This window comes from Mauremys mutica, chromosome 9 (assembly GCF_020497125.1).
Source record: "Mauremys mutica isolate MM-2020 ecotype Southern chromosome 9, ASM2049712v1, whole genome shotgun sequence".
Lineage (NCBI taxonomy): Eukaryota > Metazoa > Chordata > Testudines > Geoemydidae > Mauremys > Mauremys mutica.
Window position 1 is genome coordinate 89124996 of NC_059080.1, and position 21753 is coordinate 89146748.

At 43.3% G+C, this 21753-nt stretch overlaps 2 protein-coding genes across 7 annotated transcripts in view; one reads left to right on the forward strand and one right to left on the reverse strand.

Moving 5' to 3' along the window:
- The window catches only part of PHC3 (polyhomeotic homolog 3), a 105741-nt gene that overhangs the window by 56939 nt on the left and 27049 nt on the right, over positions 1–21753 (reverse strand). For all 6 annotated transcript variants that reach the window (XM_045030536.1, XM_045030537.1, XM_045030533.1 and 3 more), the window contains exon 6: positions 21278–21376. In XM_045030536.1, coding sequence (XP_044886471.1) covers positions 21278–21376 — 99 coding nt within the window. The remainder of the gene's footprint in view (positions 1–21277; positions 21377–21753) is intronic.
- Positions 11158–13946, forward strand: LOC123377514 (A-kinase anchor protein 4-like). The gene has a single exon (XM_045030539.1). It carries the CDS (start codon positions 11287–11289, stop codon positions 13753–13755), a length of 2469 nt encoding a protein of 822 aa, XP_044886474.1. The 5' UTR covers positions 11158–11286; the 3' UTR covers positions 13756–13946.

Genomic DNA, 21753 nt, shown 5'->3' on the forward strand with positions numbered 1-21753 from the left:
TCCGTTACGTTTCTCACGCAGCACTGTGCTGAGTCCCTGCTGTGGCCTCTGTCTATCATAGCCTGGAGATTTTTTCAAATGCTTTGTCATTTCGTCTTCTGTAACGGAGCTCTGATAGAACAGATTTGTCTCCCCATACAGCGATCAGATCCAGTATCTCCCGTACGGTCCATGCTGGAGCTCTTTTTGGATTTGGGACTGCATCGCCACCTGTGCAGATCAGAGCTCCACGCTGGGCAAACAGGAAATGAAATTCAAAAGTTCGCGGGGCTTTTCCTGTCTACCTGGCCAGTGCATCCTAGCTCAGATGGCTTTCCAGAGCGGTCACAATGGTGCACTGTGGGATAGTTCCCGAAGGCCAATACCGTCGATTTGCGGCCACACTAACCCTAATCCGACATGGCAATACCGATTTCAGCGCTACTCCTCTCGTCGGGGAGGAGTACAGAAACCGGTTTAAAGAGCCCTTTATATCGATATAAAGGGCCTCATTGTGTGGACGGGTGCAGGATTAAATCGGTATAACGCTGCTAAATTTGGTTTAAACGCGTAGTGTAGACCAGGCCTCAGCAACAAGAGTCTCAGGACCACTCAGCCTTTTTTCTCCACAAAAGACAGCCACTAACACAGTGCATCTCAGGCTGTGCCCAGAGAGGAGCAGGCGAAAAAAAAAAAAAAAGAGTACCAGGCTTGTACTGTGTCTTCAGAGGAAGAAGAGGACCTTAAGCAGTGGCAGGCAACGCCAGCTACCATCACACCCTACAGGAGTGAGGTAACAGACCCTCAAACATTTGTGCTGCTGTACTCTATTGGGAGCACTGCTGAGCAGTTGGTGGATGAAGTCTATCAGAGGTGGAGAGGTACGGTTTTTACATATTCAATAAAAAAGGGAATAGTGGATTTAGTGGATGAAATTAATGTAGTAAATGTAATATATTTGGATTTTATACAGTTAAACAATCATGGATTTGATATTCTCTCCTGAATTCATACTCAGAAAATTATGAACATTAGTTTGCGACAGTAAAAATGGTGGAATTTGGTACTGTACACTCAAATGCATCAAACTACAGAGATATAAATAGCTAAATAGCTCTGATGAGACAGCTAAATTCTGCACTCAGTATTGAGAAGATATTGACAAAAAAGGATTTCGGAAAAGAGCAACAGCAATGAATAAAGGACTAAAGGGAGAGGTTTGTGAGGAAAGATTAAAAAAATTAAATGTATGTAATTTGGCTAAACGATTAAAAAGGATAAATAATAAGGATATAGATTTTCTTGCATAAATATAACTAAAAGAAATTAGATGAAATTAAAAGAGAAAATGGAGGGCACAAACACTTCCTGCTAGTTAAATGATCTTGCAAGGGAAATATGGGAAGCCACATAAACTGAGAGATTAAAAATTATCCTGGACAAAGCCCTGGAAAATATTCTGAGGGCTCAATCCTATTTTGACAGAAAAATGGACCAGATGACATCATCTCCACCTCTGACATTTGTTTCTATGACTTTTCAGTAGTCTGAGAACAGGTATCTAGAGAATAAGATAATTTAATGTCCCAGTCACTGTTCCTCCATCCCTTTAACATGTTTTAAATTTTATATTGCCAGATTAAAAGAGAGAGTGCAGACAATGGAATTGCATTGTTAGGGCCTAGGAAATTTCTCTGAGATGTTATATTTGAGGTGTTGGATAAGGCACTCTGTCCACTCAGAGTACGCCTTCACTGATGAAAGAGGGAGGGGGGGTGTGTTCTTAACTAAGGCCTGGTCTCAATAGGAGTTTATGTCGAATTTAGCAGCGTTAATTCAATTTAACCGTGCAACCGTCCACACCAGGAAGCTAATTAGTTCGACCTAGAGGGCTCTTTAGTTCGAATTCAGTACTCCACCCCGACGAGGGGAGTAGCGCTAAATTCGACATGGCTATGTGTGGACGGAAATCGACCTTAGTAGCTCCGGGAGCTATCCCACAGTGCACCACTGTGTTGACGCTCTGGACAGCAGTCCGAGCTCAGATGTTCTGACCAGCCATACAGGAAAAGCCCCGGGAAAATTTGAATTCCTTTTCCTGTCTGGCCAGTTTGAATCTCAATTCCTGGTTGGACATCGGGGCGAGCTCAGCAGCGGCAACGATGCAGAGCTCTCCAGCAGAGGGGTCCATGCAATCTCAGAGTAGAAAGAGGGCCCCAACATGGACTGACCGGGAAGTCTTGGATCTGATCGCTGTGTGGGGCGATGAGTCTGTGCTTTCGGAGCTGCGCTCCAAAAAACGGAATGCAAAGACCTACGAGAAGGTCTCCAATGCCATGTTACTCAGAGGATACAGCCGGGATGCAACGCAGTGCCGCGTGAAAATCAAGGACCTGAGACAAGGCTACCAAAAAATCAAAGCGGCAAACGGACGCTCCGGATCCCAGCCCCAGACATGCCGCTTCTACGAGGCACTGCATGCCATTCTCGGTGGGTCTGCCACCACTGATCGTGGACTCTGAGGATGGGATAGTGTCGACGGGCAGTTTCTCAGCGATGTTCGCGGATGGGGAAGATGAGGAAGGGTTTGTGGAGGACGAGGCAGGCGACAGCGCTTACAATACTGCTTTCCCCGACAGCCAGGATCTCTTCATCAGCCTCACAGAGATCCCCTACCAACCCTCCCCGGCCGTTAACCCGGACTCTGAATCAGGGGAAGGATCAGTCGGTAAGTGCTATAAACATGGAAACATTTATTTTTTAAAAAACAGGAATAAAAACTATATGAAAAGAAGGTCAATACATATGGGGATAGAACAGAAATCCTCTTGGGAGAATTCCACGAAGCTCTCGTAGAGGTACTCGAAAAGCCGCCACAGGAGGTTCCTGGGGAGAGGTGCCTTATTGGGTGCTCCGTGGAAGCACACTCTTCCGCGCCAGGCCATCCTGAGGTACAGTGGGAGCATTGCCTCCACCAGCATGGCAGCAAAGGGCCCTGGTCTGTACAGGGATTCACGCAGCATGCGCTCTCTGTCTCTCCTAGTGACCCGCCTCAGGGTGATCTCGCTCGGCGACTGCTGCATCTATTTAGGGGAATAAGTGTAATGTTACTATTGGGAATGCTTCACTTTTCCTTTGCATAACAATAAGCGTCGTTTAACAGCCACGTGGTGGAGGCTGCAAAGGGGAAGCATACAGGGATCTTTCCCGGGGACAGCCGCGAGGGGGTGGAACAGGGTCAGAGTTTATGCTTTCAGGATTGCCTGCAGCAGGAGGGCACTGCTATACATTAACTTTTAAGCAGCCTAAAGTTTACGGCTTACCAGGCCTGGCTGCTACACAGATTCTGCTGTCCTGCCCCGCTTGTCTGATATCCAGTGCAAGACCCCAGGCAATGAAAGCGAATGCCGAAACTTCGAACTTGTCCTGAGAGCGCATGAGATAGGTGCCGTGTATGGTCTTGTTCACAGAAACAGACTAGACTGTGTTCAGTGTTCGCAAACATGTATCTTTGTAAGGAAATCACTTCCTTTTTCCCATCACACAGCTGCGGCTGTTTCCCGACCTGCCCCGGCATCCCCCTCTCAGAGGCTGGCGCAGATTAGGCGGCGAAAGAAAAAGACTCGGGACGAGATGTTCGCTGAACTGATGGCCTGCTCCAGAGCTGAGGCGGCCCAGCAGAGCCAGTGGAGGGAGACCCTCTCTCAGTACCAGCGCTCACACAGTGAACGGGAGGACAGGTGGCGGCAGGAAGACCAGCAGGCGACTCAAACGCTGCTTGGCCTAATGAGGGAGCAAACGGACATGCTCCGGCGCCTTGTGGATGTTCTGCAGGACCGCAGGCAGGAGGAGAGAGCCCCCCTGCATTGTATCTGCAACCGCCCTCCCCCGCCACAAAGTCCTGTCCCCCCCTCACCCAAAATAACAAGAAGGAGGGGCGCTAGGGGCCGTGAAAACTGTCACTCCACCCCAGCAGAGCGCTCATATACCAAACAGCTCTCATTCCCTAAAGTTTGAGAATTGCTTCCCTTCCTGGCTCACCCAATCCCAAATCCCAGTTTCATCCCCCAACTGTGTAGTTGAGTATTAAAAGTAGTTTGCTGTTAATTCCTTTTTCTGTCATGTTTCTTTGCAGAAGACTTTGTGTGAAGGGGGGGAGGGGTTTGTTAATTGCATAGGACAGCCACCATTACCAGGGTACAGACATGGGGGCAGGATCAACAGCAGGTCACACACAGAGTGCAGTCACTAGGCACCCGGGTCACTCTGGGAGGTGTCTGCTGCCCCAGGTCAGTCTGGGAGGTGTCTGCTGCCCCAGGGTCCTAGCGCCTGGCATCCACAAATGGCAAGGCAGGCTGCCCTTACCATGCCCTTCCACCCTAGCCATGAGCCTCTCCGATGCCCTGAGCCCCAGCCAGAGCCCTCATCCCCCTACACCTACTCACCCTTCCCACACCCCCCTCACCCCTTCCTGCAAACCCACCCCTTCCTGCACACCCTCCTGTAACCGTCCTCCCCCCAGAAACCGCTGTAGGAGCAGGAGCCTGTCATTCCTCGAGTGTAGAAGCCGTCTGTACATCACTGCACACCGTACCCACCACAGTCTGCGTCCCTGTTTGAACCCTTTAACGCGAATTCATTAGTAAAGAAAACTTTGTTAATTAACAATGTTCCATTAACTTTATTTTTAAACATCTGTTGGAAGGGGGGAAACCTGGTGAACGGGGTATGTAACCGCAGAAAAAAGTCAACAGTAACTGAAACAGGGGCAGGTTCAGCTTCTCTGTAAAGAGACTGGACAGTCATAGGTTACCCTGCTCTCTGAGGAACCTAGCTTTCAAAGCCTCCCAGATGCACAGCGCTTCCCGCTGGGCTCTTCTAATCGCACGGGTGTCTGGCTGAGCGTAATCAGCAGCCAGGCTATTTGCCTCAACCTCCCATCCCGCCATAAAGGTCTCCCCCTTGCTCTCACAGAGATTGTGGAGCACACAGCAAGCTGCAATAACAATGGGGATATTGGTTTCACTGAGATCCGAGCGAGTCAGTAAGCTCCTCCATCTCCCCTTGAGAGGTCCGAAAGCACACTCCACCACCATTCTGCACTTGCTCAACCGGTAGTTGAAGAGTTCTTTGTCACTGTCCAGGGCGCCTGTATAGGGCTTCATGAGCCAGGGCATTAGCGGGTAGGCTGGGTCCCCGAGGATCACTGTAGGCATCTCCACATCCCCAACCGTTATTTTGTGGTCCGGGAAGAAACTACCTTCCTGCAGGCGTCTAAACAGACAAGAGTTCCTGAAAACATGCGCGTCATGAACCTTGCCCGGCCACCCGACGTAGATGTTGGTAAAACGTCCCCTATGGTCCACCAGTGCTTGCAGCACCATTGAAAAGTAGCCCTTTCGGTTAATATACTGGCTGGCCTGGTGGGCCGGTCCCAGGATAGGGATGTGAGTCCCATCTATAGCCCCACCGCAGTTTGGGAATCCCATTGCAGCGAAGCCATCTATGACGACCTGGACATTTCCCAGGGTCACTACTTTTGAGAGCAGTAGCTCAACGATTGCGTGGGCTACTTGCATCACAGCAACCCCCACGGTAGATTTGCCCACGCCAAAGTGGTTCGCTACTGACCGGTAGCTGTCTGGCGTTGCAAGTTTCCAGAGGGCTATGGCCACTCGCTTCTGCACAGTCAGGGCTGCTCGCATCCGGGTGTCCTGGCGCTTCAGGGCAGGGGACAGCAAGTCACAGAGTTCAAGGAAAGTGCCCTTACGCATCCTGAAGTTTCGCAGCCACTGTGATTCATCCCAGACCTGCAGCACTATGCGGTCCCACCAGTCTGTGCTTGTTTCCCGGGCCCAGAATCGCCATTCCACAGCATGAACGTGACCCATTGCCACCATGATCTCCGCGGCGCGGGATCTCGTGCTTTGTGAGAGGTCTGTGCCACTCTGACACTTCATGTCCTCACCGCGCTGCCGGAGCCTCCTCGCCCGATTTCTCAGCAGCTGACTATGGAAGAGGTGGATGATAAGGTGCGAGGAGTTGACAACGGCCATAAGTGCAGCGATGATCGCAGCGGACTCCATGCTCGCAGTGCTGTGGCATCCGCGCTGTCGCTCATCAGAAAAGTGCGCGAACAGATTTCCCGCAGGCGCTTTCAGGGAGGGAGGGCGGGAGTGACGGTTGAATGACGACAGTTACCCAAAACCACCCTCGACACATTTTTCCCCCAGCAGGCATTGGGGGCTCTACCCAGCATTCCAATGGGAAGCGGGGACTGCGGGATAGCTGCCCAGAATGCACCGCTTCCAATGTCGACGCTTGCCCCGTTAGTGTGGACTCACAAAGTCGAATTAGTGTCCTTAGTGTGGATACACAAATTCGACTTCATAAGGTCGAATCCACAAATTCGACCTAAGTTAAATCGAACTACTCTTGTAGTGTAGACATACCCTAAGGTTAGCTAATCAGCCAACTCAGGTTTAAAACAGCAGTGAAGACATGGCAGCTCTGCTTTTAACTTGGGTTAGCAACTCAAGTTCCATCCCAGGCTCCTATATAGGTATTAACTCAAGCTGCTAACTTGAGTTAAAAGCAGTCACTGTATTGTCACTACTACTGTAACCCGGGTTAGCTAACCTGAGTTAGTTAAGAACATACTTGCCCCCCACAAAGTGAAGACATAACCTAAGAATCAGGTTTTTCTGCGATGTCTTGTTCTGTGTATCATCATCACTTATTGGTGATTGTGTTTCCCCAGGCACAAACCAGGAAGAAGATAGGAATAAAGAACTTGACCAAGAAAGCGTTCCAAGAATGGATGACATCAGCTCTGTGGATGGAGAACTGAGACACGGAATACTCAAGGAAATGGGGGGAATCAAATCATTCAAGTTGAGAGGTTCCTAAGCATGTGCTATAACTCCCAACATGAGCAACACCAAGAAGAGGTCAGTTCAAGCCACACAGGAACATCCCCATCACCCTTCAAGGAAGGATGCTCGGTGGATATAAATGAGGGGTACATCCCTCCTAAGGAACAGGAAAATCACCCATGCTCTCCAACATCAGTCTAATTGAGCCAAGGGAGGAAGCTTGTTGCACTTTCCCGCCATCTAACTTCCTTTCTGGTCTGTCAGAGCAACCCAAACGGTAGACTGCAGCAAACAAGCAAAACAAACACCATATCATCACAGCCATTTCTGGATACAGTGACAGAAGCAAAAGCAGAAACACTGAGGAGAGAGCATATGATGAACTCCCAAATCCAGTCCTCACACAAGATGAATAAAGAGGATTCAGATTTATTTGGCCTTTATCTGAAAAAGTTCAGATAAACATGCACTAGGGCCTGCATCTGAAGACCATATGCTCAGTGTTTTGCATATGCATACTTTTTGTATTTGCCATATTTTGTTTATTTTAATGAATGGCTGTCTCTCCACATGGCCTATGAAGAAGCAAGTATGCCTACCAGCAAGGACACAGCACCGCAAAACCATTCACTAGGGTCCCAAATCAGCAAAACTTAAGCACATGGGTAACTTTACACACAAATAATCCCATTGACTTCAGTGGGTTTAAAGTTACTCATGGGTTTAAAGTTAATCTCTTGTTTAACTAGGACCTAGAGCAGCAATCATCTCGGTGGTGGAAAATTGTGATAAGCGAGGCTTGCTATGCACATCTCTTCAAATGCCACCACAGGAATGGGTTTGTATTGGTAGATATCACTTAGTGTTATGTATATCCCTTTACCACCCATAACGCCTTAGACTTGTCATCCATGAGGCTGTCACAGCATTAGGCACACCAAGTGCATTTGGTGAATGAGGGTAAATATCACTTTATTATAGAAATAATTTATAACATCACAGTAGTGTTATGACATTGGCTTTTCCAACATGCACAGATGTCCTTTGTGATTCAGGTTGCATCTGCAAATGCACCTTTTTACATTTTGACAGTATATGAGAAATGCAGTGAGAAATCATTGAGTGCTATTACACCTTGCACACATTTTCTTTAGATTGCTACTGCTTCTGCAAATGCAGCCTGCATCACAAAGTGCATTTATGTGACTTGTGTTGTTCCTTATGAGATTATAAATCCCACATAATGTAATTATTCATTCATTATTTATTCAGCAAATACACAGTGTATGTGTGTTCATGTTGCTGCTGCAGGCATCAGAGATATGCACCCTGTGATCAGGTGAAAGGAGAGTGCTCATTTTCTGTTGCCAGTGTGTTTCACTGCAGCACCCAGGCCATTCCACATAGTTTAAGAGGCTCTTCGGGACTGTGCAGTTATCACGCAATATATCATATCATTCAGCAAACATATCACTACATATGTGGGCGTTGCTGTTGCTTCCTGCAGCAGTGTGCGTCTTTTATAAGTGATGATGACATTGTTTCATACTTGCATAATAAAAATTTTGGCTTTTTCAGAATAGGAAAAAAGGTATGTCAGAAAATTGTTCATCATTTCATCATCCTCACCTACAAATGAAGTGTGTATCACTGTGAATGAATGTTTAAGACTACACACACCATATGAACCCTGTAAACAACAAATTCATGTATTTCTGGATGTACGTTCATGAAAATAAATTGACTATTACCTTCTACCCAGATGATAATCATGGGCGTGTATTGCATAAAAGTATATTCTGGGTGTGCTGCAGTCTTTCCCCTACCAAAAGCTTTACCCTTTCTAAACATTTAATTTCATAACACACTGTACTAATAAGAAGGTATTGCATAACTGTGGCCAATGGCAAACTTTATATATCAAAATTTAACTGGCACTTTGTCTTTATGTACTCTGCACAGAGTACCTTCCCTCAGCGGCACTTATAAAACACATGAAAAAGCAGACTGGTCAAGCCATCAGTAGTATGAGATGAGGGATACCCCATCACAAGGAAGACCCTTGCCAGAATCTCCACTAGCAGCTACGGCAGCAGCCTCAGCCAACTCTCTCTCAGTGGGAGCAGGTGCATCCATGGCATGGTCTTCCTCCCCAGCCACATCATGAACAGGAGATTCTCACCCAAAATCAGAAGCAACCTATTCTTCCGAAAACCCAACAGAAGAAGGAAATTTGTCAGCACAGTCTCAAGGAACAATGGCTGACCATTGACAGAAACATTCCAATAAACCAGAAATGCCTCTGACTGGTCCTCTCTGTCTACACTTGCCCACTGCCCGATATCTTCAGCCAGCAATTTGTTTCCTCTCTATTTGCCGCCTGAAATTGGAAGCCACCTGAAGTCTGCACTTCAAGCTGTGCTGCGACCTTGCAAAGTAGCTATTCAGAGATATGCTATGTAATATGATCACTCCACATACACATCAAATTATGGTCCCAGAAGTTGATGGAAATGTCATCACCTAGGCAACATCTAGCCTCAATCCTCCTCTTGACTGCTGATCGGTATGTGTCTGCAGTATGAAACTGAGTGACAAAGAAGTATACTAGTTAGCCACAGGAAGAATTTCTTTCAGTCTCCCATAATAACTTCCTATCTAAGTAACCTGCCTACTCCCATACTGTTCTTAGACAAAGACTGTATATATACAGGGTGGCAGGAATGGGACTCCTCAGCAATGATAAAATGAATATGTTCATATGTAAACAAGCATATGTATAGTCATATTGAATCTATTCACTTGTATTCATTTCAAATAACATTGTTCCCTTTCAGAACTTTATCTATTCATGACAACTAACGGGCACTGATTCTGTTGAAATAAACCAGAGCTTTAGTATTGGTAAATGCCATATTTTAGTATTGGCTCAGCTCTATAAGAAGTATGCTCTACCTTGAAAAGTGACTATGTAAAAAGAGCACCTTCTTAATTAATGGATAAGCCAGTGTGTCTATTCAGTCACATCAGCTGACTTCAGTGAAAAAAGTAAAGGTTTGAAGGGTTGGGGTTTTCTTTTTGTGGTTTTCCCCCCTCAGCTTTTTACACACACACACTCACACACACACACTCTCCATAGCCTTGCAGAGGCAACGTAACTAAGAATAAAGATTCCAAATGTAAAGACCCCAACTGATTTTAATGGGATTTTACTTAGACCCCATGCTATCTTCCTCATCATTATAATTGTTTACCAAATTCAAAACAGGTACACCTGTGCAATCACTAAAGGCAGAGAGGCTGCACAAGGCATAATGTGAAGATTATGGGGTTGCACAAGCATCACAGAACATAAGTGACTCTTATTGCTAGTTGTTGTGATCAGGAAGGAAAGCAATCAGCTTGACTCTCAGATTCTAGACTCATTGCAGGACAGAGAGTTAGGAAAAAGCTTTTGACTTGGAAATTGAGCACATTTCATCTAGAATGAAAGTAAAACAAGAAATATAGAATCCCATAACCCCAGTCTTACAAAGTAAGTTTCAGAGTTGAACCGGATATTAATAATGCATGGTTGTTCACCATGTATTTTAAGCTAGATAAAATGAAAGCTTGTGTTTGAACATGCCATAAGTGCTAGCAGGTCTCATGAACATCTATCCTTTCAATACATACAGGAAAATCCTTAATACAACTGCCTCCCTGTTAACACCACAGCTACTACAGCAACTATACTATCTTGGGCACTTGCCCTAGCCCCCATTACTCGCTGAGTAGAGTAAGTAACAAGTATATTTTGCTTTATTTTTTGGGACTAATAAAAAAAAAATTCAGACTGGACAGGACAACAACATGTGTCACATATTTTAAAACATAGTCTCAGGAAAATATCTCCAAGGTGTTTGTCTCCAGAGGTCTCTTCTCCTTTTTAAAGCTGAACTCTGTGTTATACTATCAATATACAGATCCATATCTCAGGTGAAAGCATAAATATTTTGACAAAAAAAGCATTAAGCTGCATTTTTGCTGGAGTCGTGTTGCCTTCTTCCTTGGTTATGGTTCTGATAAGTGCTTCTGTTTATATGCTGAAATAGACAAATAGACCACCCTCTTCTCTTGCACCTCCTGTATCTAAATCCAACTTCCCCACAACGCAGGACAGACTTCTCACAAATTAAAAAGGAAATAAAAATTATAGCAGCTCCTTGTTAAATAATTGGAAACACACCACTAGTTGTGGGTAAAAATCTCTTCTTTATGATGTCACCACTACTATAGAAACGATGTGTTAACAAAAGGTGAAGATACCATCTGGCAGTAGAAGACCATGGAAAGTTGAGAGAGGAGGCAACATCTTGAGTCTGGCAGGGTCATCATAGCAGCTCATCTAACACAAGAACACTGGTTACAGTTCCATGTTTAACCTGTAAAGATGTCTCAGGAAGTTGACTGGTTACATAGTCAAGCAGGTGTATGTAAAGTAGATCTCTACAACCCTGATGAACAGAAGGATCAGGACCGGAAAGTGATCTGTTTTGTTGACGTCTCCAGCCTGAATGTAAAGGACAAAGATTCAAAAGCAAAGAAAGCTGCTAGCCAGTCCAGCAGCATCTCTGAACCTTCAAATGAACTTGATCTGGGGAATCTGGAGGAAAAAGAAGTCATTGTAATAAAGGACAATGAGAAGCATGATCATTCTAAAACTAAAGGAGCAGTATGTCTTTTCAAACAAGGTTCAACCGATGAACTCAGTGTTGTGAGCTGGCTCAACAATGACCTTCAGAAATATGCAAATGGACTCCAGCATGCACTGACCCCTTCAGAGACTCCTCAGAAACACAAAGATAGCAACACCTTCATTGATTCATCGTTGTCCCAGAACAGTGACACATCTTTAAAGTCTGCCGGTGCCCAAAAGGGAAGAAGAGATCCAGATAATGTTTCATGCTATGTAAATAAGCTCTGCTCTTTGGTTTTTCAAATGGCACATAAAGAGATCACAGATAAATTGGAAGGTGCTGCCAGTAAGTATATACACCAGGCAATTCATGACTCCGTTGCTGAAGGGAAAAATAACAATTCCCGTGGTTCTGTGAGCAAAACTGCATCACAAACAGTGAATGAATGCACTGCAGCGAGCACACAGAAACCCCAGAGTAAACTACCATCCCCCAGGCCATCTCAAGAAAAGACTATCAAGAAGGAAGATACTCCAGGTTCCAAGAGAACATCACTCTTCTATGGTGAGATGTCTAATCAAAGTGGCTGTAGACAGGGGGAAAAGTCTGGAGATAAACAAATGTGTCAGCAAGCAAAACAGTCTGGGCAGGATGATTCTGGTACTTCTGTGAGCCAGGGGTTAATGGTTTATGCAAATCAGGTTGCTTCAGACATGATGTTCTCATTTATGAAGACCATGAAAGTCCAAAGGAAGGATGGTAAGCCACTCCCAGCTTGTGTAGTTTTGAAGAGAGTAATCCTCAAACACACCAAAGACGTCATATCAGACTTGATAGACTCAACCATGAAAAATCTGCATAATGTCACAGGGGTGCTCATGACAGACTCTGACTTTGCTTCCACAGTGAAGAAGAACCTATATAATATGGGAAGCCAGAAATCTACTGAAATTTTGGAAGTAATGGTAAGACGGCTGTATAATGTCCTTGTAGCTGAGCAAAATGAAAAGGGACAGTCCAAGTCTCACAGCCTAGCATACACCATACTGAAAACGGCATTCCCATCAGATTCAAAATCTCAAAGCATGCAGTTTGCAACACTGAAAACACAAAAGAAGGATAGGGAAAAAGCAAAGCCAAAGAAGTTTACCTGTGCTGAGAAAGTAAGTGAACAGATAATTAAGGAGGGACTAACCATGTTGCATTCCAAACAAATGGCAAGCAAAGCTCCAGAAAAGGTAAGAGGGAGTCAAGAAAAAAAGCCAGAAAAGGTCAGCACCTCAATAGAGTCACTAGCAAAAGACCTCACTGTGACAGCATTAATGTTGATACAACAGCACTTAATCCAACAGACAAACAGTGGCAGAGATTCAATTGCTCGTGATTCGGGCACTTCTTCACTTGGGTTTGTTTCTCGTGAATCTCATTTTGAAAAGGCTGAGAAAAGCCAAAGCTCCAAGTCTCTTGCAATGAATACTGGGTCAAGGAATATTCCCCAAGAGGGCGATATATCAAGTATCCTCTTATCAATCATCCAGAAGGTCTTACGTGAGGCTGGTTTCAATATAGATGACAATTCCAGTGAGACAAACAAGAGTTTTAAACAGGTTGCCACTACTGATAGTGAGTCCAGCAAAAAGGCCTTATCTACACAGCCCAATTCAGCCATAGATCAGTTTGACAACATGGATCAGGTAAACAAAAAATTTCTTGACCAACTGGTGGAATCTGTGATGAACTTGTGTTTATTCATGACTAAATGCAACAATTCTGATTTAGCAATAGGTGATCTATCAGATGAGCAAAATGCAACTGGTGCCTCATTCTCAAGAAACAAATCCACAGCTTTGGATAAGGAAGGGTCAAGGGAAGCTTCACAAGTGAGGTCAAGTGGAAAACAGCTATCAGATTTATCATCCAGTTCTGAAGTGATAGTGAACAACCAGAATGCCAACAGCAGCACACAGAACAAGGAGCTCCAGGCTATCCTCCAGTGGATGGCTGCTTCCCACTTCAATGTGCCCAATCTGTCATTCATGAATGAAGAGGAAGGGAACTTGAAAAAGCTTCCTCTGTTGGCTGAAAAAGCAGCAAAGAAGGGCTGCAGCGTGGGGGATATTATCCAAGAGGTAATGAGGTACTTTGAAAAACAACAGATTGATGCCGCTGTGGGAAATGTGTCTCATTATGGATTGATGGACTGGCTGCTTGCTAACCTGTGAACAAGTGCCAACTCCTCCCTCTCGCATTACTTCAGCCCAGCTAAATGCCCATCTTAACTCCCTGCTGGAATAACAAGAACAATACAACTGATTTTCCTGAGACAACACTGCACTGAATTCCTCAGGTTGTTACACACTAGCTGGGCAATATCAATAAAAAAAATACCATCCCTATTGCCACTAATTCTTTTATTAAGCACTTCATCAAGACATTTAAAAACTGCCACACACCTATTAGCCTGAAGACAGTACTGGAACAAAGGTATATATGATAGATAAGGTGAGGAAGGTATCCACCAGCAAGATGCAGGGGCAATGCCCTAATGAAAAATCTAGCTCCCCTGCCGTAAGCTGCTGGGAAGTGGAAGGGTGCCGATCATGGGCTCTGCTCACAGGTTTGTCTTTCATAGCATCCTCAGATTAGCAGGTGTCAGATAAAAACTTATCTCCATCCTCCATTAGTTTCTGGAAAGAGCTTTCTGTCTCTTCTCCCTCCTCAGAACCTGCTGGATGCTGCAGGGAGTAGAGGGTGAGATTGAAGAGATCTGTGTTCCTGTAGCTACTTCCCAGTTACATTTTTGTGTCCTCTCCATTGAGTTTGCCTCTGCTCCTGCTTAGAGCCTTCTAAAACAGCTGTAGCATGGAATTAACACAATTCTTGTCAGTTCTGCTAGCCACAGGGTTCAGAACAGTAGCAGTAAAAATGAGCAGAGTCTTATTTATTTCACACTGCTGCTGTTTGGCAAAATTACCAACAGCAGCGGAAGCACTGGAGCCATCTCTTTGCAAAAAGATGAAGCAACAATAGTTTATGCTCTGTCCATATTTGAAAGTGTTTTTTTTTACAACTGGAAAGGCTAAAAAGGTTGGTAATTTTAAAATAAAAATTTAGATTCTGCAGAGGTTGATGGCTCCTTCTTGCCCAGAGTGAGTAGATTTACTTCAAGGGACACAGTCAACTTAAAAATAAAAAGCATAAATGTATCTGTAAAATATATATATATGCAATATTACAATAACTGAAAGTTTAGAGATTTTTTTTCCTATTTATTTACTTTAACTGTACAAAAATGGCTGCCAAATGAAGTTTCACTATAGACAGTTCCCCATTTGTTTAGATACAATGCAACTGTAAAACCTCAAAACAGGGTGGCACAAAGACAAATGTAATCCCTAACATTACTTTTAACTTTCTTTTCCCCTAAACAATTAATTGATTTCAAGTTGGCATTGTCCCTTAAAAGCAATACTGACATTTGCCCTGAGATATACACCAAACTGAAAAGAGAGATAAGGACTATTAACCCCAGTCTCACGGCTTGTCGTGATACTCTATACCCTACATGACTATCGAAGGAAACATTCCCCATGCCAGAGACAACAGACTATCACAGAGGAAATATTAGGGAGTATAATCCCAGAATTTAGGATCTCCAGGTATTTTTTCAGTCCTATAATTCCAGGATTTCAGGAAAAATAAGGAGAGATAAATAACTATTGTGATCAGTTTTCAGATGCATAAAGAAAATAAGTTCATGAAGGGTTTTCTTTACAAACATATCACATTTCTAAGCATTTATAGCAATGGCCTCACTTCTTCCAAATCTTTTGGACAGAGAATAACTTTCCACATTTACTGTGGTGGTTTACAAATTACTCCAATTTTGTTGTTTCTTTATGACAAAATATTAAGATAAATGTAGTATCCTTTTTTAAAAAAGGATTCAGAATTGCATTATGTAGAGATGCTTCAATGTTGCATTTTAATGTTTAACTTGGATTATTTTAGGTACAGGTGGTAACACCATCTATTATTAAGGTTGCCCAACACTTGCATTATAAATACCTTATTTTGAGTTGCATACAACTTTGTCAAGCTTTAAACAGTTTGAGCTAAATTTTTTGATGCCAGGTGTCTATCTCTGACTTTTTTGTTTTGTTTTGGGAAAAATTTAGCCAAAATTTTTCAGCCACTTCTGAAAGCAAGCCTAGGGGAAAGAAAATACATTGTTTTGCCTAAGTTAAAAAATTCTGGCAACTTTTTCTTGGAAAAACTCTAGTGTTTCTGTGTTTTGGAGCAGATACATGAAATTTGGCTAGAGAGTGGACTTTGTTTCAGGGTTGTGCCTTGTGCCCAAATTTGACCAATTTATCAGCCTCGGAGGAAAAAAATTACAGTTTACACATGCTCAGCTGACATGGCTTAGCTTTGAGCAGCTGAATTCCTCAAAGATTCCATAGACACTGGGCATACTCCAGCCCAGGGCTGAGTTGTAATTACGCTGCAGTTATAGCTCTGGACTGCTGCAGGTTATGCCAGGTCCAGATCCGAGCATCTGAGCTGAAAGCAGGGAGACTGTCTCTCCTGCACGGTCATTGACTCACCTGCTGGGTCCAGGCAGGTTGGAGGAATAAGTTGCCTGGCTCAAACGCAGAGGGGACAAGAGCCAGACCTGCAGGAGGTCTGGGGGAAGAGACTGGAATAAGGAGCCTGGGGGTAGGGGAACAGAAACTGAGACAGAATGAGAAAGGTGGGGGAATGAGATGAAGACAGATCTCACAATGAGACAGAATGATGGGGAAAGAACTGGGAATGGGTGGACAAGAAGCTGAGGGAGGGCATTCAGACTGAATCAGGAGCCCAGGGAGGGAGACTGGGACTAGGAGCCAGTGGGAATGAGGAATGTGGGCAGGGGGTGCACGTGAGACTAGAGTTGGGGAGAGACACAGATCACCTATGGGGCCGGGACGGTGGAATGGAAACTGGGAATGTAAGAGTAGGAGTGGGATGAGAAGCCTGAGGAGCGGCGTTTGGGACTGGCTAAGTGATGAAAATGAGACTGGGACAAGGAGCCAAGGGGGCAGGAAGAGACAAGACTGAAACAGCGAGACTTTAGAGAGGATGGGGCAGAAGGGATCCCAGTGAGGAGGGGATCAGAATCTGTGCCCACTGGGGAACATTCCCGTCCAGAGCTGTCAGTAAATATCTATGAAACCCACCAGCTAATTCCCTCCCCTTCTAGTGCTGCTCCACATAGCTGTAATAGGTTGTCATCCTCTATCAGTTATTCCTTAGCTCAACTGGCAGAGGTTTGTGTGGCGAATCTAAAAGTTCCATCCCTGCTGACCACCAATGATGCCAAAATGATGGGATTTTTTCCAGTGTTTTTTTTTAAACTAGGAAATTACATGCACAAACTACATTAAAAGAACATTAAGATTGCAAAATCAAGCACTCAAGTTAAAAAATGCCAGTATTAAGGTTGCCTGTGCAACCTTAATTCAGCCCCCTTGTGCACATGCATTCTGAGAGTCTTTAATTACTTGATCACATACCATTTTTTCCAAAGGACTCATTCAGTACACAGTGAAGTGAAGTGAAGGAGACTTTTGAGGCAGGCATCCTACAGACATTTGCTGGAAAAGTAGGAAGGTGCATAGTGAATGAGACAGGGAAGTGCAGGAAGAGAAAGGATGATCTCATGATTAAGGCAGCTGAATGCTGCCCTACAGAAATAAAGTCGATCCCTGCCTCTACCACAGAATTCCTATGCGATGCCAGTCAAATCACTTAAACTGTACTTTTCACAGGTGGTCACTAGTTATGTGTTCCTCATTTTCTGAGTGCCGGACTTAAGACCCTGCAGTCTGATCGGCAGAAGTGCTGAGCACACTCAGCTGCAAGTGAAGTTAATAGGAGCTGTGCTTCGAACATATGAAGTGCTATATAATTAGGCATGGCAGAAATTGAATTTTTTATAATTGTAATGGATATATCAATGTTTATTTTAAAAAAACTTTTTCAAATTTAACTATTTAATTTTTCACAATTGAGGAAATTATAGGGCGGGTCAGATAATCATTTGTCAGTAGATGTTGACATTCAAAAAGTTAAAGCTATATATCATTAAAACACAAATTTTCAGCATCATATGTCAAAATGTACGACGTAAATACCCTTAAAAAAATCACACTCTCATACAGGGGCTCTCAAACTGGGGGTTGCGAGGTTATTACATGGAGGAGTCATGAGCTGTCAGCCTCCAGCCCAAGCCCCACTTTGCATCCAGCATTTATAATGGTGTTAAATATATAAAAAAGTGTTTTGAATTTATAAGGGGGGTTGCACTCAGAGGCTTGCTATGTGAAAGGGGTCACCAGTACAAATGTTTGAGAACCACTGCTCTAATAAGTTCTCAAGCAGCATTTTTCTTACTTTGGTTATCTGCAAATTCCAATTACCAATATAAATGTTTTTGTTGGTTTGTGTGCGTACAGTGAAATTGACATTTACCAATAAAAATCTAATCCTTCCAAGCCTTATTATAATGCTAAGCATTCTGAAAAATTACCAACGGGCACCCAAAATAAGTGGATATTTTTCACAGAAATGTAGGGCTGGATGGCAGCTTGAGAGGTCACCACTAGTCCAGTTCCCTGTGCTGAGGAAGGACCATTCCTGACAGGTGTTTGTCTAATCTGTTTTAAAAACCGCCAGTGATGGGGGACGCCGCAACCTCCTTTGGAAACATATTCCAGTGCTTAACTATCCTAATAGTTAGGTTTTTCCAAACATGTAACCTAAATCTCCATTGCTGCAGATTAAATCAAATACCTCTTGTCCAGCCTTAACATATTTGAAGACTTATCAGGTCTTCCCCCACAATCTTCTTTTCTCAAGACTAAACATGATAGTCTAGATATTTTACCCATTCTTCACAGGTCAGGTTCCTAAGCTTTCTATCATTTTTGTGGCTCTCCTCTGAACTCTCAGTTTGTCCATATCTTTCTTAAAATGTGTGGCATCCAGAACTGGACACAGTACTCCAACTAAGTCCTCACCAGTGCTGAGTAGAGTGGGACATTTACCTCTCATGTATTACAATACAACACTTCTATTAATATACCCCAAAATGATATTAGCCTTTTTCCACAAGTGCAGCACATATCTGAATCATAGTCAATTTGTGATCTACTATAACCCCAGATCCTTTTCAGCAGTATTACTGCCTAGCCAGTTATTCCTCATTTTGTAATTGTGCATTTGATTTTTTTCTTAAGTGTAGTACTTTGCACTTGTCTTTATTCAATTTCATTTTGTTGATCTCAGACCAACTCTCTAATTTCTTAAGGTCATTTTCAATTCTAATCCTGTCCTTCAAAGTGCTAGCAAGCACTCACTGCTTGGTATCATCTGCAAATTTTATAAACACACTCTCCACTCCATTATCCAAGTCATTAATAAAAACGTTGAACAGTACCACACTCAGGATTGACCCCTGCAGAACACCGTTAGCTATGTCCCCTCAGTTTGACAGCAAAGCACTGATAACTTTGAATATGGTCTTTGAACCAGTTTTGCATCCACCTTATAGTAGCTTAATCTAGACCACATTTCCTTAGTTTACTTATAAGAATGTCATGTGTGACTGTGTCAAAAGCGTCACTAAAAATCAAGATATATCTGCTGCTTCCATCCATCCATCTCTCACCTGCCACACCCCACCCAAGAGAGGAGCAGAAGAAAAGTCCTCCAAGTGGCCTGGAGTGGCTGCAGGGGAAGCAGCCAATCAGAGGGGCTGCAAGAGTGGCCAGTCAGGGGCCAGGAGGGCCATATAAAAAGGAGCTGCAGAGACAAAGGCAGTCAGTTGCTGCAGGAGCTGGAAGAGAGAGGACTGTGTTCCTGGCTACTGAAAGTGCAGCAGGACCATGGACAGCTCAGTGTAGGCAGGGACCAGGGGAACTAAGAAGGGAATTCTGGCTGGCTATGGGGATTGAGCCAGGACTGAGCCTAGGGAGGGCTGCAGGAAGATAGAGTCTCCAAGGAAGAAGCCCTGGGGGTCTGGCCCCATACTAAGGCCAGGAGAAGGTAAAGACTGTATACTCTGTTCCACCTACAGACAATGTGTGTGACTCAGCTGCAGGGCTGAGTCACTGAAGACCCACCAAAGAAACCACTGACCAAGGATGGGAGGCATGCACAAAATCTGGGTGCCACCCCATTCCACAAAAACTGAGAGACTGCACGTGCATGCATCTGACCAGGGGGGCACTTGTGTGAGGTGAGTGGTGACCTGGTTACAGTAAATTAATCATTTTCAGGCCTTGAGTACTGCACAGTAAACAAGACACAGGCTATATGTTGAACAATGAGCAGAAAATAAAATATTGAATAGCTTCTCATTAAGTGAGTATTATCCACTCTGGACTAAATGATGCAGAAGTCCTATGGAAAAACAGAATGTGGTCATGTAATTAAAGACTAGTATAATGCATACACATAAGAGGGCTGAATTAAAGTTACATAGGTAACAAGTAACCTTAAATTGTGGAATTTGCTAACCTTTGGGTGATTGACTCTGGCACCTTAATGATGTTCTCACATAATTTTGTGTGTGCAATAGTTTATACAATTTTTTTTCAACCTTTCATGAGCTTGAATTGCACACAGTGTATAGAATGAGAGTGTTACATATCCCCAAGGACAAAAGCCTATTGTTTGAATTAACAGACATGTAGTCTGCTTAGTTCAGAGTGGTTATCCTCCTCTGCCTCTTTGGCTATCTTTTAAAAGCATTCTTTCTTGCCTTTTGCAAGAGTAATTCTTCTGAGGAATTACTCTTTATCATTGAATTCTGAGTGTGGGTTGTGGGTTTTTTTGAGAGTCTGTGGCAAGTCCAATGCAACATCAGAATATTCTGTAATTGAAAACAAGTTTTTCTTGACTATTGTTGAAACTTGAATTTTTATGTTCATTGTATGGTAAAATTACATCTAGCCACCCCCGAACAGAATAGGCCAAACAATAAATCTACCACCATGCAAGCAAGATCTTCTGGACATTTTCTCCAACCTGTTAGTAATATCCCCATCTTACCCAAGATTAGTTTCAATCAGCTCTGCCATTAACTCATCAACCTTGATCAGACAGGGAGAGGGTAATGAGGCTGACTCCTGGGATCTGAAAGGATGGTTCGAATAGATCCAGGTTCTATTAACATACTGACATTACTGAAAACCCAGCCACTTCTCAATTCTCTGTGGCTTCACACATTGAACAATACTAACACATGCCAATATGTAAATTAAAATTTGTAAGATGTAATAATCCTATTAAATTACTTTTTTTAAAATTAGGTCAGAAGTTATTGAATGATACAATGAATCTATGAAGAACTGTCAAATGTAAACAACATGAGAATAAAACAGTAAGGTCTTGATCTTTAAAGGAATGCATCTGCTGCAAAGCAAGACAAAACAATGTAACCTACAAAATAATTATTACTATGTCAGTTGCGGAAGACTGCAGTTAAGTTGTTTTGTTACAGTAATAATTAGTTATCTATGGTTTGTAACATCTTGAAAGCCAAATATTCAATGTATTTGTTATGACATTAAAAGAGCACATTAAGGACTTATAGACACTATTACAATATAAACACGGAAAACATATGCACATTGATATTTCACTTAGAGCTCTAGCTCAGTGAAGTAGATGTACAATAAATCCAGGCAAGCTCACCTGAGTAGCTGCAGACTGACAGGAAGAGGACGACGATGATGAGACAACAGGAATGTCAGACTGGACAGCAGCCACAGTGGTAGCAGGAGTAAAAATCAGCTGAGAAGACAGAAAAAGAAAACTGAAGAAAACACAATTCACAGATAAAAGAAAGTAGTCATGTAACAGTAAACCCTTTAAATTTATAGTAGGGAGGAAAATGTTACTTAGGGATGGATGAATGAATTCTAATTTAAATTCTCATTGCCTTTAACTCCACTTTATTTTTTTTAAAAGCAAATGTTTGTGGGATCTCAAACAATATACATTATATAAACATAAGTATTAATTTAAAAAATGTGTTCTGCTTTTTAAGGATAATTACTTCTGCACTTACATTGCTTTCCATCCATGTGTCTCAAAAGAGGTTTACTTAATCTTACTTTCATTTTCCAGAGCAGAGGAGGGGGTGAACAGAAGCATAAAGTCAAGCAACC